The sequence below is a fragment of the Passer montanus genome, unplaced genomic scaffold (assembly GCF_014805655.1).
Source record: "Passer montanus isolate IOZ18808 unplaced genomic scaffold, ASM1480565v1 scaffold5, whole genome shotgun sequence".
In the NCBI taxonomy this organism is placed as follows: domain Eukaryota; kingdom Metazoa; phylum Chordata; class Aves; order Passeriformes; family Passeridae; genus Passer; species Passer montanus.
In genome coordinates, this window is record NW_024369929.1 from 9,032,663 (window position 1) to 9,050,718 (window position 18,056).

At 39.7% G+C, this 18,056-nt stretch overlaps 1 protein-coding gene across 6 annotated transcripts in view; it reads left to right on the forward strand.

Annotated features, from left to right (window-relative positions):
• Nucleotides 1–18,056, forward strand: part of ADAMTSL3 (ADAMTS like 3) — a 172,573-nt gene that overhangs the window by 113,808 nt on the left and 40,709 nt on the right. For all 6 annotated transcript variants that reach the window (XM_039722889.1, XM_039722891.1, XM_039722893.1 and 3 more), the window contains exons 10-16: nt 453–564; nt 3,218–3,356; nt 4,885–4,935; nt 9,014–9,218; nt 10,242–10,389; nt 11,054–11,138; nt 17,735–18,021. In XM_039722889.1, coding sequence (XP_039578823.1) covers nt 453–564; nt 3,218–3,356; nt 4,885–4,935; nt 9,014–9,218; nt 10,242–10,389; nt 11,054–11,138; nt 17,735–18,021 — 1,027 coding nt within the window. The remainder of the gene's footprint in view (nt 1–452; nt 565–3,217; nt 3,357–4,884; nt 4,936–9,013; nt 9,219–10,241; nt 10,390–11,053; nt 11,139–17,734; nt 18,022–18,056) is intronic.

Consider the following 18,056-nt stretch of genomic DNA (forward strand, 5'->3'; position numbering starts at 1 on the left):
AAGGAAGGCACTCATACAGTTTGCCACTGCAAGTGACAGAAGTTTCAGTATTATCAGACTGCCTGGCTTTACCTGTCACATTGTAGAAATAGAATTTCAGTACTTTTCCTTTTGCATCTCCAGTATCATGTGCAGCTAGACTTGCCTGACAGTGTGCTTGGATCACTTTTAGACTTTTTCCTGCAGCAAATTTCAAACTTTTTGTTAACAAAGACATAAACCAAAAGAATACAGTTAAGAACTTTGCTAAGATAATAAAATGGTCACATTAATGCCTTGAATAATTTGAAAAACAAAGTATATTCAAATTTTTGACTATTGGGAGCCTAAATTTAGACTTTCTAGAAGTCTTTTGTCTGTCATCATCTTACTATGCACTGCTATCGTGTATGAACTCTGTTTTGAAAGGGCATGAGCTGTGTACATGTGTGTTGTAATGGAAATTTCTTCAGACCAGGTACTCTGGATCAAAAGAGAGTGTGGTTCAGTTCTTCTTCTATCAACCCATCAGTCATCAGTGGAGACAAACAGAGTTCTTCCCCTGCACAGTGACATGTGGAGGAGGTAAGTAATGCCAATTCTTCAGGAGTGATAACAGCTAAAGATTAAAATGACCTGATTTACAACCTTTGTTCTGCATTTTTAGTGATTAGATGTTTGTGTTTCTCTGCACACTGGTAATTCCTCAGCAAAATAAATGACAAAGCAGCAGCTAGGCTGCTAAAGCTGGTATCAGCATAGAGGTTTTTACAGCATAGAGGTTTTTCCAGTTGTCACTGGAAGTTATGTTTTTCCATAGCTGATGTTCATTTGAGTAAGAACATTGACTAAGAAGTAAAAATACAACATTCAAAATGGAAATATGCAACTCATAGTGGATATATTTGGGGAAAGTAAGCAAAGAAATGTGATGAGATTTTAAAATAAGAATAATCAAGAGGTGAAGAAGCATTTCTGGCCTCAGTAGTATACATGAGGGAGAGTTTTAGAAGATGTAGTTGTGAAATTAGTTGTACAGAAAGCAGAATAAGTAAATAGATTTTAATGAACATCTGCTATCAGTACATTTGGCTGTCTGATTTTAGACATTTAGTCCTGGTGGTGGCTAGAGCAGCACATATGGTATTGTAGCATCTACTCCTGGTTTAAGCACTACAGCTTAGATGAAGTGTAGCTTCGTTCTGCTCATCCAGCCCAGCCCACTGCCTGTCATGTCTGGTTCTGCAAAAGAAGTGTGAGCTCATGGTAGGAGGAGTGTTTGACACAGTAGATAGCAGTTTCCCTTCAGCTAGCATTTCCCAGGTCACCTGGGAAACAGACCAGGATGCTGGTGATACTGATACAGGGATTTTCTGGAGAGTGCAAATGTGGTTTAAATAGTTACATGGGGCATGAATAAAGAGAGTGAGAGATGTTTAAAGTACAAGCAGAGTCTGGGGATCTTTTGAAGGGCCATCCATTTTGGCATTTGCACCTCCCTGTGATCTGAAATGCAGACAATATATATGTCTGATATGCAGTCCCACAGGAAACTACTGTATCTTACGAGATACTTGGCCTCATGAAGTGTGATCCTTGCTGTAGCTCTGAGTGGCAATGCATATCCTCTGATGATTCCATCACACTGTGTTTATAATTTTTTTTTCCTTAACTTGTCTGACAAGGGAAGGAGTATAAAGCATCACAGTTACTTTTGAGGACTGCATGTAAACACTGGATAGCTCAAGGGACATATTTACCTTCAAAGGTATTGGCTCAAATCCAGCCTTATTCAGACTGCTGTTATGGCTTGAAAATTATAGCTACATGTCAATCTCTTTGAAACCATCCAGGGTGTTCAAAGCCCTGCTTTGTGGCTGCTTGCCTCTAATATAAAACTGGTACCTTTCTCAGAGGGGCTTGGCAGTCCTCAGGGAGGACAGGAACTGAAGAAGCATGAAAACTGAGCTGCTCAGTTGTGACAGTAGTAGTGTTAAGAATGGCATGCAAGGAAGTTGTATTGCAGCTGCCTGGCTTTAACCTGTTATCTTAGATTTATCTGGATTTAGTGTCCAGATTGTCTGTTTGGCATCTGGTACTGGCAGTAAAAGAAAAGTTCATCACAACAGAGATTTGGAATTAGTGCATTGCCATTCCTCACTTGGATGCTGCTTCTGTCTTTAATTCTGTAATCTCCATGTGTTGGAAGGGGCATCTCAGAAAGCACAGTCAAGCTTGAATGAGCAAGACAGTTTAAAAATTGTTTCTCTTGTTTCCAAGTGACATTTCATCTGGATCCTTTCAGTACTTACAAGAACTGAAACATAGATGCTGTGAGCACTGGAACTGCTTAGTTCTTTATGGTTATCACTCTCATGCATGATGACACTTTGGATCAGCCAAGAGACACACAACTGAAGCCACTGATATATGATACTTAGCATTTTCAGTAGGCACAGGGACTTCTGCTGTTAGTTTGTTGACCCAGTTTGATTTTAATTCTTGTGGTCTAAAACTTTTTTTCTTTGCACATACCAGAACATCCTCCTCTCCTCAATTTAAGTCCAAGTAAGCTTCTTTGAATGAGTCTCTTTCTCTTAGCCAAAAAATAACCTAGTGGTTTATAAAACTCAGATCCCTTCTTGCAACCAGTCTCCACACATATTTTATTATTTGTTTTTCACTGAGTAGTTAGTTCAAGTCTTCTTTTGTTGGCTCTTTGACTCGGAATGTTCTTGAATCTATTTCTTGGTTTTCTAAAGTTCCTTAGCAATGTTTTTGGATCCCATCTTCAATTCCTCTGGCTTTCTGTCTCAAGTATTTATTTCTTTTAGCATGAATGACTATTTAATATAGCTCTCCAACATACTGGTAACTCCTCCTTGGAGGAGGGCAGTTATACATTGTGGAACATGTGCTAGAGCCATATGGCTTCATAGTTTTGCTTTCTGACAGGTGAGCTGATGCAGTACAAGTATTCCTGCAATAGAAGGAAATATGTGTGCCTCTACTCTTAGAATATTAGTAAAATAAAGAGCTGGAAGCTCATTTAGTATTAAGACAGGTTAATATAATTGCTGTGCTGAATTGCATTAAATGAAGGTCTGGTTGTACATTTCCTTTTTCCTTCTTTAAAAGTAAACCAAAAAAAGAGTAAGACAGAAAATTAATTCCATGGGGAGAAAAGGCTGTTTTACTTTATCTCCATTAACAACATTTAACTTTGCTTCTGCCCTAGGTTATCAGCTCAATTCAGCTGAGTGCGTGGACATTCGTCTGAAGCGTGTTGTTCCTGACCACTACTGCCATTATCATCCAGAAAACAAGAAACCAAAGCCCAAGCTGAAAGAATGCAACATGGATCCCTGCCCTTCCAGGTCTCTATGTCAAATAAATTTGTGTGTGACACAGGCAGTTACTAAGGAAGGAGGAGTTGTATTTACTTAATTTCAATTCTTTTTATCCTTAAGGCTTAAATCTTGATTGGTTATTGCATGTGTTAGAGGCTGATACCTCTGCCAGTAGATGTGTGGCACTTCTTCAGTGTTTGAGAATAGAAGATTTTGATTATACAGAGATACTGTAAATATCAGTTTGCTAAAGGGCTAATTCTGCTTGGTCTATTGCTGAGTAGTATAGCAATAGTGTGAGGATCTTCTGAGGCTGTGTGAGGAGGACAGAGGGTTTGGATTTATTGATGCTGCCATTCAGAACATCTCAACAGCCAGACAGAAGCTCCAGTCAGTGCAAGTTTTGCATGTGATATGACTTGGTTTATTCATTTGCCCACCATAAAAGTTTGGTTCTTTGCTGGTACTGTAGTGTTGACAATTTAATCATTGAAGCTTGAGTCTATTTGTTTGGGTTTTTTAAAACTAGGCATTAAAAAAATCATTCCAAGTAAATATCCTTTGGTACAAACACCACAGAATATTAGTGCCAAATTGTAAAGGCCATAGTACACATAAATTGTATTGAATTGCACTACAGTATTTCAAACTAACTTTTGGATTGTCTGGTGAGGTTTCCTGGCTGTGCTAAAGAATCTTAAAATAACATCACAGTATCAAGTCCCAGAACCTCACATTAATATGCCAGCTGGCTGAGCTAGAGTTATATGCAAGAAAAGGAAACACTCTCAATGGATTTCATTTCCTATAGCTAAACTGTCCATTTCCTTTCATTCCTGTTGAACATAATCGTTGATAGTGACCTCTAACAGTTATAGATGTGCAGACTTTCAAGAGTTTTTCCTGGAGAGTTGATCACTATATGAAGCAAAAAGACTGGGTGCCAAATGTTCCAAAGCTGGAATGGGAAAATTAGGGGAAAGAAAAAGTGTAATTATATTTTACCTTGCAAATTTAGCTTATACAGCCAGGAAAAGGAAAGTACTACTGGATGTAATACCATATTTCCTAGCATTGGAAGTAAAGCTTTATGCCTGCTCTATGCTATGCAGTTCAAATAAACAGCTCTAGAAGGGTCCTAAGCAGCATTCAGAACCTGTCTAGAATGAATCCTGTGATGTATTTATTTCACTGACACTCATGTTCCTCAGCAGTCTTTGTTCAGATAGAAGTATGTGAATATTTTTTTGTTAATGAAGTAACACAGACCTAAAGGGTCACTGACAATAAATTTCTCTGCTGGAGGCTTGCTCATTTAATATTTTATGGTGGTATGAAATAGAGAAGCTGTATGGTGAATAGTTCTTTATCCATGCAGAAAAGGTAAGATTATACAAGTCATAAGGTTCACCATAAAGCTCATGTGTAATGAAGTAAGATTCCTGCATTTCACATTGGGAATTGCTTACTTCAACCTTGATCACTTAAAAGTATGTACTTGATGTACAGTCTTGGGTATGAGAAATAATGATGCAATATTTATTTTTTTTGACAGTGATGGATTTAAAGAAATCATGCCCTATGATCACTTCCAGCCACTTCCTCGGTATGTATAACCAGGACAGCATATGTGTCAGCTTTAGCACAATTTCACTGCAAATATACTACTTTAATACTTAGATAATGGAACATATTTTGATTTTTTTTTTTCTGTACAGGAGGGTAAGTTTACTAGGGTCCTGTAAACATCTCTGAATCTTGTGATTTATTTTAGTGTGCTCTGGATGATTAGCTTAACAGTCAGAGGTTAATATGCTCTTCTTGAAAATACCAACGTGAAGTCTTTAAAATAAACAGCCTTCTCTGGCTGTAGTGCTGAGAAGATCATCATCTTTAAACTGCATGTATGAATTCTTGTCTTGAAAGGTTTTTCTTTTGACAGTGTATGAGATTTTATAGAACAGACCTTGCTATGTACAGGATTCTGGAAATTGTTTTTCTCTTGAGAGGTCTGGTCCTTCTCTTTAGATCTACAGTCTATTTACTGACATCAAAGATGGCACATCACTTTCAAGATACCAAATTGTTGAAATATGTGGTTCCTTAAATGAGGGCATCAGAGAACAGTTTGTTACTTTTTTATTCTTTTTTAACACCTGAATCAATTACAAAGATTTAAAACTTCTCAGGAGCCCTTAAATGTTTTATAAAGAATGTTAGGATTAAACAGTATTGAATCACATTTGCTTTTAATGTAAAGAATAATTGTCGGTGAGTTAGTTGCATATTTATGTGAGTTGAACCTCTGCTTTATTAGGTCATGTAATGAATAATGTGTATTTTTCTAAAGAAGTAAAGATATGAAGTAATAAGAATGAAATCATAGACTTGCACAGCTTAGTGGAGCTACTGATTACAGCTGATATAAATGTCATAGTTTATTTCTGTAGCAATTTGTCCTTGTGGATCTGCTGTCCTGTGATGTACTTTGGTTTTCATGCATAGATGGAGATTTTTTTCCTCTATAGCTTTATCCTGTAGAGTCCTCTAATTATATTCTGTATCTTTCCCTTTCCATTTCTTCTGCCAATCCCTTTGTACTTCAGATCTCTCCTGGAACTCAGCTTAATGTATTTACAGGAGTATTTCATCTTCTGAACCACTTAGGGCTTGGAGACCACTTGGAAGAGAAATTTAATCCCCCTTTCTGTGCTTTACTGTGCTCAGCACGTTTGCATGACACTGTGGTGAGATAGATTATGTCTGTGATAAAGCTGTGGGCAGGATCTCTTATTTCAAACACTAAGAACTACAGACACAGTCCCACCTCATTTCAGCACCTCGGTGTGCTCTGTCAGAAAGCATCACAGTCTTCCTGGGTGATGCTTCAGAGGAAGGACTGTGAAATAGCAGTCAGCCAAGCAGGGCTCAGAGCTGGTGCCAGCAGGAAGGAGAGAGGAAATGGGCTGTATTGTACTGGGAGGGCTCGTAAGGAAACACCACAAAGACAAAGAAACACCTTTTCTTGCAGGAGTTGCTGAAAGAAAACAGCAGCTAAAAGTTTGTTTACCTGCGTGAGGAGATGACTCTGGTCCAGTGTGGATGCAAGTCTTGCTTCAGTGCAGCAGGATTTGTCTGTGCTGTTGCCTGGCAAGGAGCTGGAATGCATTACCCTGTGCTGGCTCTGCTTTCTTCTCTTTTTTTACCTGTTTCTTGCATGCTGACCCAGGATTGTTCTTACAAAGTGGGCGAAAACCCAAAGTCCTGGGTACAGACTGGAGCAAAGCTGTGCAGACTGCTTCACCTCCACCAGCAGCCCTCCATCACACCTCCTCCATAACACCAGGGCCATGTGGAGGCTGCCTGGCAGTCCTGAGGAGTGTACCACTGCTTTCCCATTCACACGAGGAAGTTGTGGGAAAGTCGTGGTGCACACCACAGGATCTTGAAAGAGTTCTCCTGTGGCTAGAGTTGTAAATGCCCCACTGAAATATTTTTACAGATGGAGAATTCTTTTGAAATAAATAGAAAAATTTCCCAGGATGAAAATTTTCTTTTAAAGCTTTTGGAATGCCTCCATTTATTTCAGACTTGTTGGACTGTTGAGGATCCCTTGACAGCTGTGGGTTCTGGAAAGTATCTCCTTGACTGCTTGCCCAAGACCCCCCTTTTCCCCAGTAGCCATGGACCTCACTCCATCTTGAAAATTCTTGTGGGAGTATGGGATCTGGAGTGTGTTTGAAACTGATGAGATAAAGAAAAACAACTATAAAACTTCACGCTATAAACACTTGCAAGCTTTATATTACATACAGCACAGTGAGCCTTACATATATAAATCCATGAGCTGCTAATTCATTAAATAGTTAATTGCTCTTTAGTTCCTGACTTTTGAAAGAAAATTAGTTAACACTGGCCATTCCTTTAAGTCAAAGAAGAGTATAACTCTTGCTCTTCAAATGCATTTTGTTATTGTGATATAACATCAGTATCTCAGCACACAGCTTTATTCAGAATGCTTTTGAGTGTATACTCCATGGTTGATGTCCCACAGCTTGCTCTGTGTTTCATACACATTCTTCTGTTGAGCTTAAGCATGACTAATATGTTTTTGTAGGCAGCTTAATTAATTGCCTAAAATAGGAAGTGTCCTTGATTTACCTACTGCATCATAAAAATTAGATTGCTTAAATTTACCTTTGGTTTATTGCCTTTTGCTTCATTGAGTCTAATATTATGGCTTCTTTTATGACAGCCAAGTTGATTACTTTTGATTAATTGATTTTGGTGGGATATTGTAGTCCTTGCTGAGTCCATTGTTCAGAACAAATATAATAATTTTCATGATCCTTTCTGAGCCTCTGCAGTAACAGAGATAAGGTTTAACTAACAAAACATTGATGAACTTTAAGATGTCCTGCAGGACTCAATCATTTCCAAGGGCTTGGCTTTGATTCAGGAGGGACATGGAAAGAAAGCAAGAGAGAGGAGGTAAAGGATGAGAAGGTATTGTGTGTGGGTCATTGGAACCTACAGACAAATATTTTGATAGAAGCTTTTTATGTCTAAATGTGACAGGAGCAGGACATTATTGAAGTTAGGTTTTTTTGAGAGGTAATTGTTTAAATGTGCATTCATGCTAAGAGGCAAATGAAACTGAGTTTGTAGCCTAAAAACCTCCATGTCATTCTCACTTCAGATGGTGCAACATTTTCCATCTTTATTGTAGTTAGGTCTAAGATTGTGAATAGATGTCCATTTTGGAGATATTGCTTCCCAGCAGATTGATTGTCATCTCTCTGTTGGAGGCTACTACCCCAGAGCTCTGCTGATTCACAGGCTTTTCTGATCCTAAATTTTCCTTAATCTGGGCATTGCCCTGCTGCAGGAGCAATCAGCTGAGTTAGCCAAAGCAGCTGAGATGGAAGAGCAGCTGCCTTTTGCTTGAAGCAAGCTGGAAAGTGTGAATACAAGGTCATTCAATGGCATTTTAATGAGGGTGGGAAACTTGCAGAACTGCAGTCATGACCAGCCAAATGGTACCTGCCACAATTAACAATTTAATTTCATCACAGTCCTTATGGATGAAGGCAGTTTGGTATGAAATGGCTGGCTTGACCCAAAGTATTAGAAATTCCATAAAAATTCCTTCAGGAACAGATTTTTAAGTGTAGTCTGAATGATGTGAGCAGCAATGAGCCTGTAAGTAATAACACCCTCATTCAAGGCATCCAGATTTATCTTTGTCTTTCAGATTTCACAGAATCTTAAATACAGGCGCTTCTTGGTCTCTGGCAATGGTAATAAGTATCTATGTGTTCATGCTAATTAATTGTCTAAAGTATTCAATTTAGATGATTTAGACTATTTCAAAGTAAATGCATTCCAGTAATCAAAGTCAGTATATTCACAGTTTCTAACTTATGTATGAAATAAGACTTTCAGTTATGTTTTGAAATATACTTACATTTGCAGTTCTACTTCTGATTTTGCACATGAACTTAAGCCTTGAATAATGCAAGGTAGGTCTGCCGGTCAATGTATTTGTATGTGGTAAGAATCCAGCAACCAAGCTACCAGTAAGCTTTAATTGACACTAAGGTTGGACCAATATTTTGCATTTTTAGTGAATATTTTGCACCTTAGTGAAATAGGAAAGAGCCTTATGAGGTTTTTTTTTCCAGGTGGGAACATAACCCATGGACTGCATGTTCAGTTTCCTGTGGAGGTGGTATTCAGAGGAGAAGTTTTGTGTGTGTAGAGGAGACCATCCATGGAGAGATACTGCAAGTGGAGGAATGGAAATGCATGTATGCCCCAAAGCCCAAAGTCATTCAGACCTGCAATCTGTTTGATTGTCCTAAATGGGTGGCAATGGAGTGGTCTCAAGTAAGTAGAGAAGTAATTTGGACCTTCAGTCTTGTTTTCTAAAGAAAGACTCTGCTCTTGTGTTACCATGTATTTATTAGCACAGGACTATTAGAAAAGTATAGCCCTGAAAGATAATGAATAGTACTGGGAAAAGTTTGCTCTAAGCAAACCCCTTGCCAAACAGGATAATCAAAATGTTGATGTGTCTGTGTGGATCAAAATGCAAATGTAGAATTCCTTGTGCCTGTTGAATTCCTGTTTTGCATGGAGGAGAAGTTAGAGGCAGGTCAGGCCCCTTTGCAGTCAGGTCATTTATGTCTCAGTTCTTGATAAATGTAGTATTTCACTGGCTGTAATAGTTAAAGGCATGTCTGTCTCAGGGGCTGGCAAGTCTGCAAGGGTGATTTTCCAGCATTCTTACCTTTCATTACAGCAACAATAGCCTAAGCCAGCCTGTCCTGGCTGTGGTTATCTGATACAGTCAGGTAGGCCAGCACTCCTGTAATTCCTGCGTTCATCCAGATGACATCAGTGACACCAGAGTGTAGAAAATGCAGCTCCCCTCACCCAGCCTTGACTGAAAATCCCCACTATGAGAGAGTGCATTCTCAGTGCGCAGCCACTTCTATTTCAGCCCGCTGCCAACCAGATAAGCTTCACAGAACCCCAAGAAATCACTTGCATTCCCAAAACTTCGACCTTTTTTCCCCACCATCAACATTTTCCCTATTCACCCAGCGACAAATTCTTACACCTCAGTGGGAAAACTTTAGCCAACCCCTCGGTGCTGCCTGCACCACCCTCCCGAGCAGAGTTTGCAGGGGTTGCAGCAGGCTGAGCTGCTCTGCTGTCTCCGTTCCCAAAACTTCGACCTTTTTTCCCCCACCATCAACCTTTTCCCTATTCACCTAGCGACGCAGCGACAAATTCTTACACCTCTGTGGGAAAGCTTTAGCCAACCCCTCGGTGCTGCCTGCACCACCCTCCCGAGCAGAGTTTGCAGGGGTTGCAGCAGGCTGAGCTGCTCTGCTGTCTCCCCAGTGCACGGTGACCTGCGGCCGGGGGCTGCGCTACCGCGTGGTGCTGTGCATCGACCACCGCGGGCAGCACGTCGGGGGCTGCAACCCACAGCTCAAACTGCACATAAAGGAGGAGTGCATCGTGCCAGTGCCCTGCTACAAGCCAAAAGGTAACTGGAATTTCGTCTGGGGCTGTTATTGTTTTACATTTTTGTCCAGAGAATTAAAAGCCCCTGGTAACCTTTTACAGAAATGCCAGAAGCTGGAATTTACTAGGAGATTTTTTTTTTTTCGGTTTTGGCAGAAACAAGCACTTTAATTATTGGTGCTAGGAAAAGTGCCCTGCTGATATTTTTTGCTGATAATGTGGCCAGACTGTCATGAAGTGAACGTGCCAACTAAATCTATATAGTCTGGTCAAACTGGGAAAACCAGAATTAATGAGTTTAACACAGGGAGGAGGAGTTGTTCAATAATACTTGAAATGGGAATGAAACTCCATATATATCACCTGGGATATTCTTGTTTGCTTTAAATTTAATGTGTTGTCCTGGTGTCAACATTCTCAGTGTGACTCAGCAGCTCATTAAGTTATACTCAAACTATTTTCCCTTTTCCTTCTCCATTTCTGCATATTTAAAACAAAGAATGGAGCTCAAACAGCATGATGAAGTTTTCTAGTAAATTTTGTTTTATTACCCTGTATATCTACAAAAGCATTAGATCAATAAGCAATGTCAACTGTGAAATTCTGAGGTGATTAATGCTGACATCTACATATTGCTTTGATTTTGGAGAAATTACTGAATGTTTTGAGTTTTTGTCCTCTACCAGAAAAAAGTCCTGTGGAAGCAAAATTGCCATGGTTTAAACAGGCCCATGAAATGGAAGAGACTGTCACAGTCTCAGAAGAGCCAACGTAAGTACATGGCCTTTTACAGTGAAAAACCATTTCCAGTGTGTTTTGCAGATCTCTGGAATGATTGTTGCTATGCAGTTTGCTTTGACAGTTGGCCCTCCATGGGAGATGAGTCCTGTGGTGAGCTGTTCCTAATTTTACATCTCAGTAACTTTGCTTCTGGAGCTCCTGTTCTGGATGATACACAGCCACACTGTTACAGTGCCCCTATATCTTTCAGGAATTCAAAGGATCTTGATTTAGTCTGATTAAGCCCTAATTAATGCATGTGGAGATGCTTCAGCAGAAATAAATTAAATAACTTGAGTTTTATCCCGGTCATAGCTGTTACCTCAAGAATGCAGTGGTGGTATTAAAACTCAAGAGGTACTTTGTAGGGTTGCCAGGATTTCCTTGGGGGGTGAGACCGATGCATAAAGTGAGAAAAACCTGCTGATCCCTGTGCTTAGCTGCATCTATAGGAGTGAGTTGTGCTATTTTACATGTGTATATGTGTGAAATAACATCTGGATTTTGTGAGTCCTCTTAAAAACCGATGAGGTTAAGCCTTGCAAGTCCTGGAGATGAAAGAATAACTTAAATCCAGCTACACTTGTTCCTGACCCTTGTATGTTAGGGCATCCACACAATTCCTTATATCCCCTGTGTACATTTCATACACACACACACACATACATTTATTTATATGTGTAATATATTCAGTATATAGGCATTAAAGTGTTTAGATTTCTAAAAAGTATTAGCTTTGTATATTGTGAGATTTTAAACAGTATTTTATTGTGCTGTATTGAATTCTGCACTTTTTTGTAGTAATGTCAGTTTGAAATAATTTAGACGAGCTTAATGAAGTTGCTTTGGGTTTATATTGCTCTGATAGCAGAGTGTACCTTATGCTTATTTTTCTTCTTCCATCAAGCTATTCCTGCTTTTTGGCACACATGCAGCAACAGGTGTGACCATGAGTAATAAAATCTTTACACCTGCAATGACTCACAGAAGAAACCCCTTGCCAAACAGGTGTTTATATAGTTATGGTGACTGTAGTTTAAACTTTTCACTGCTCTAGCCTCTCAAGTCAAGTGTCAACCTACTGTGAGTGGTTATTTCACTCTCCAAATCAGTGGCCCTGAATTCAGACTGGGTAGTAGCAAAGATATAAAAATAAAGTGTGATTGTCAAAGGGGGATGATGCAATCAAATGTGCCTTTTCAGTGTCAGGATAGCACAATGAAGGTATACGAGGTCACTTCTAGAGAGGATTCACAATGAAGCTATAAAGAAAATTATCTCTAGCATTACAAAGTCCTGCTGTGGCAACCGTGAGCTAATGCAGTTTCTGGGTTTTTAGGATCCTTCAGCAGCAGTCTGACAGACCAGTCAGGGAATGGCAGGGACACAGCACTGCTGGTTCAGAGGAGATGTCAAATGTAACACAGCTGAGCCAGAAACTTTGTCATGGGCTGCCTTGTGCCTTGTCCTGACAATGACAGCAGTTATTCGTCTTTCCTAGCTGTGACCTCAATATTCCACTGTGGCCTTTTTCTTCCCCACTTACTCTGGAGGCTTAGATGTTTTCCATATTTCATTCATGAGCCTCATCCTGTGCTTAGACTTTCCTTCACAATTTCCAGAAGCATCTTCACCTAAGTCTGAAAGGTTTCTCTGGCCACCTCTGATGACTCCTCTCACCACCCCCTCCCTCTGTGCTGAGGTGCTCTGAGGGGCTGTGCCTCCCCTCTCTGGGACCCAGCTCTAACACTGTAGCCAGATTCCCCATGAGTTTCATTTTACTGTCTTCTGCTGCCAACTGCATGCTCTTTAGTCTTCTAAAGAAGCTGGCAGGTGAGGAGAGATGATAAATAGCTGATGCCTGACTTAATTCCTTTTTGCAGATCCTTTGTGGGTCATGTGGGCAATAATGGTTTGCAACCAGAGAATTTCTCCATCAGTGCTTCAAACCTCATGCCCATACTGCTCTGGTCCCTTCCAGCCAGAGTCAGATTTTTGGGGCAGGGATTAAGATTTAAAGAGAAACAGTGACAATAAATTGTTCCTTCTCCCAGAATAAATTATAACAAGATTTTCCTCTGGTTCAGATCTGTTTAACTTTGTTGTCTGTAATTTAGACATGGCACAGTGATAACTCACAGCCCACCTCTGCCTAGCAGAAGACTTATGATTTCCTTGGTAAAATGCAATCACTTTTAATTTCAGTTGTTCTCTTGTCATCCAAATTTAAACCACAATATGAAGTCTCAACTTCTAGTCCATCCTTTTATGACAACTTTCTCTCTATGCTTTTGTGTGATGTTTTAGTTGATAATGAATAAGAGAATAAATGCAGCTGTGTTTTAGAACCCACAAGTGATGGATATGCCAAAAGTAGCTTGTGGAAGATAAATACTTCTGCCTCTGTGGTCTACCACGGCTGGTGTCCTGAATTTACATAGAGGGGGAATGTTCAAAAGCTTCTTTTTTTTATTATTAGCAAAATAAAAAATGACTGTCCTTAAAGTGAGGCCAAGAAAAATGTAGGTCTGACCTTTTTAGTTTTCAGTTGTGGAATGTGATGACAGTTGATACCAATCATTATTTTAAATGTTCTTCCCTCGAGCCTTCTTAGTTACAGTGGGATTCGCAGAGAAGCTCCAGCAAGTTTTTGCATCCTTTTTATTACTTGTAAGTTAAAGAAATAGACACCTCTGCTGCCTTTCTCTGTCACTGCTTAGGGAAAAACTAAAATGCTTTCAAAAACTGATATATTTTTTCAGCAATATGAGCTAAAAAGTGATGTGAAATGCAGTGTTTCTCATAAAGGTTCCACTTATTGCATTGGAGTCATTTTCACAGACATGTCCCCACTGTGCCTTTGGTGATGGAGAATTACCCATTTCTCACAGCTCCTTCTCTGAAAATGGGCTGGTGATTTTGTCGAACACATTACCCTTGAGGCTGAAAAAACCAGCAGTGTGCTTCTGTTCAGAGCAGGCAAGGGTGCTGCTGCAGGGAGGGGTAGGGTGCCAGCATCATGGAAGCTCTGCTCAGTAAGAGCCCACATTGTAGATACTTTTTAGGCTTTTATCCAGGACTTGGTGCATTAGGACTGGACTGGAAATAATGCTGGAGCTGCCATTTTTCCTCATGATTTGGGCATTTCCTGTCTTAACTGAAAGCAAGAACTGTGGTCATGAGGTAAATAAAAAAGTAAGAGACACCATGTTTTCCAAGTCTTTAGCAAGCTGCAGAGGACTGCACTGAGTTCAGTTTTCAGTTCAGATTTGATTTGGTTGAGTTGGACTGCTCTGTCCCAGTTTAATCATCATTAGTTTAGGTCACTGTTTCGTTTCTCAGGTCATCCTACCCTTGCTTTTACAGCATGTGCCAGGTGAATGCACATTTCCATTAGTGCTAGACTGAAGACACTGCAGCATGGACGTGCCCTCCACTGCATCTGTAGTGTCTTCATTATTTATACCTGCTCAGATGGGTATAGCAGAAATTTAGTTCAGTGTATCACTGGGAAGAATGACTGGGTAAAAAAGCTGATTATAAGAAGTTGTAGGTGCTCAAATTTGCATTTTTCTATTTTCTTTTTTTTTTTTAATAAAAAGAGGAGTCTCGTTTATGAACCTAAATATCTCAGAAAATTTCCAGTTACCACTATCCTGTCCATTATAAATTGCTGATGATCTACAAAGCCTTGTAGTACAAGTACTTTGATGCTCCTTAATCCTGGCCTGAGATGACTCTGAGAGTATGCCCATTGAAGGCAGACTGAATTTACTTCAGGGAAATATTGTATCCAAAGCATTGTGTCCAATGCTGTAAATGCCAAAATACCTCACATCTGAGGCTGGTGGAGTTTGCCTTAATGACCTGTCACAGGCTTTGCTTTTGCATGTTCAAGATAAAGGAAAAATAAAAAAAGCCCCATCTGCCTGAACTCAAAACTTAGATAAAAATCATCTCTCTATGTTCCATCAGTTCTTTGCTCTGCTTTCCTGTTAGCAGTCTCCATTGGCATCTGTTGAAAGTATTTAGTGTGACTTAAACATGATAATCCTTGGAGAAGTTTTATAGTTTAGGATTTCAATAGGTAAATAGTCACATGACTAGTTTAGCAAATGCCAAGGTACAATAAAAAGTATTTTGTGTGTTCATTTTTTATCTTGCACTTCACTGAAAAAATACCAGACACTAATATTCAACATGAAAAGCTCAATTCTAATACAGACTTGCTATAAGTCAAGGAAAAAATGCTTAGAATTTTCTGAGCTTCTTTATAAATCAGTTTGTTGCTGAGTGAAATTGTTGCTGTGGTTCAAAATTTCCTTGAATTTATACAGGATTTCAAAAGAATGTTTTTGAAATACATTATTTTTGGAATGTGTAAATGCACTCAACTAACAGTACACAAAACTTAACACTAATTTCTGGTATGCTGCTGTCATGCTTTTACCAAAAGAAGTTATTACTTTCAGACTATAAACTTAGGTATGGTTAGTAGACCAACTATTTTCAACTATAAAAGTCCATCAATTTTATTTTTCCAATTAGGTACCTAAGTATAAATGGACCTAATTTTTTTTTTTACTCAGAAGGAGAATAAAGTAATCATTCTGTTAAGGCTGTGCACATTGGCCTTGATCCAATAAAGCACTTAAGCACAAGTTTCCCTCTGAACACACTGTCATCCTGTTGTCTTCAAGGCACAGCTAATATGCTTAAGTCAGGATCATGCTTAAGCTTTTCATTGGATGAGGTGATTTTGCCACCCTAGGTAGCTTGCATGGCTGCCTTTGAAAAGACTGTGAGATCTGATGTTCCAGGATTAATCTGATTCTCTCTGTTGGGGTAGGAGAAAGTCTTCCTTTGCAGCTTTTCCCACAGAACAGTCATTAGAATTTACATCAGAGGCATCTGGCCACTGACCCCACCAGCTGTGCCATCGGACCCAGTGGGCTGCTCCTAACCTGGCATTTGCTCAGGTTTGATCACTGCAGGACACAGCCATGCACTGTTGTGATAGCATCCTTCCAGTAAACATCAATCTGGCCATCTAGGAAGGTGCTCAGACCTGTGAAGGGATGAGCACTGGGAGTTCTTGGTGTCAAGAGGAGCTGGGGATAACATGCTTTTTCCTGAAATCTGGTGAGGACCACTGAGCTCTAAGAAAAATTTTGAGACAGCTCAAAGAAATTTTTATGGACTTAGATAGATTTATCTTTGTAGCAGAGCTGTAAAGCTATTTCATTAACATCTCCTTAAAGAATAACCAGTGAATCTTTTAACCTTTGTTGGAAATGGGAATAGTTGGAGATGGAAAAAGTCACTTTTGGGGTCTCTCCCAGTCAGACCCAGGGTGATTATCCCAAGGACTGACTTAGACTATCCTTACAGGTTATCCAGCCATCTGTTCTCCTTTCTTCTATTTGATTCTTCTTCTGTGTATACTGGCAAGAAGTTATTGGCAAGATGATAAACTGTGCACAGCATCAAACCACACTGTTGACATTTTTTTGTGCTTACTGTGTATGCAGAGTGTAAATACTGATTTTTGTCTTACACAACTGTTTTACGTTTGTAAGGGCAGCTTTCCTGCAGTAAGGGAAAGATAATTCTTTATCCAAGATAAGAGCCAAATCTTTGAATCCTAATTTGGATCTTTCTTTCCAAATACGTTTTTAACATTGGTCAAATTATCCTCCTATATCTCCCACTGGTGTTTTGATCATCAGCTACATTTGGACACATAATAAAGGCCAACTGCAGCCTTTTCATGGGGAAAAAAACTTCCAGGAAATTCTGTATTTGACTTCTTATAAAGTACACTCCATAGCCACCCAGGATAACTTTATTAATGAAATCCAACCCCTAGTTGCCATTTTTAAAATTATTGTCAGATATTAATGTGACCATCAAAGTCAGAGAATATTATAACAAATTCATGACCTTTAAAACAAGATTTGATTGTAGTTCATCAGGGGCATAAATGCTTTCTAATAAAAATGATGGACTGTAGACTGGTTAGACCTCTTTATTGAAGATGAGAGACTCCTTGCAAGACTGGATCTGAAGAGCCTGCAGTGGTGTGCACTGGATGTGGCTCTATTTGAAAAGTGCTTCTCCTCTCTCTGGTTGCTGATTATTAGTATGACAGAAGGTGAGGACATCTCAGATATAAGCAGATTGCAAATATACTTTTGGCATATACCCAAGTCTGTGTATCTGGGGAGCTATTTTATATTGTGCAGATGCCTCTTCCTGGAGTTTCTCCTTTTCCCCCGCTGAAGGAGACTGAGAAAAGATTTAGTTGTTTTCCTTTTTCCTCAGCAAACGACACAGCTTTCCCTGTTCCTCATGATTCTTTCTCCTCTTTTCCTACATCTTCTTGTGTGAATTTTGGTAAATGGTCTGGGCCGTGAGAGTCAAGTGAGAGACTTAAGATACTTGATTGTGCGTTCTATTTAAGCGTCAGTACGATGTATTTTCTGCTCTCTGTATAAACACCCGTTTACGTGTGTTGGCTGTGTTTTAGCTGTGCACAAACAGACACAATTGCATGGAATCAATGACAGTGCTGTGATGATCTGCAGGTTTATTCCTGAGCCCTGGTCTCCATGCAGTGCCACGTGTGGCAGCGGCATCCAGGTGCGGGACGTGAAGTGCCAGATCCTTCTCGCGTTTACTCAGACCGAGGTTGAGCTGCCCGAGGAGGAATGTGAGGGTGAGAGGCCACCCACAGAGCGAGTCTGTCACCAGGCATCCTGTGACAGTGATCCCGTCCCCGACACGCCTGAATTTCCTCATGCTGAAGATGGCACTGTGATTTATGACTGGGAATATATTGGGTTCACTCCATGTTCAGCCACATGCCTTGGAGGTACCTTTTATTTTTTCTTAATTTATCCTGAGTTG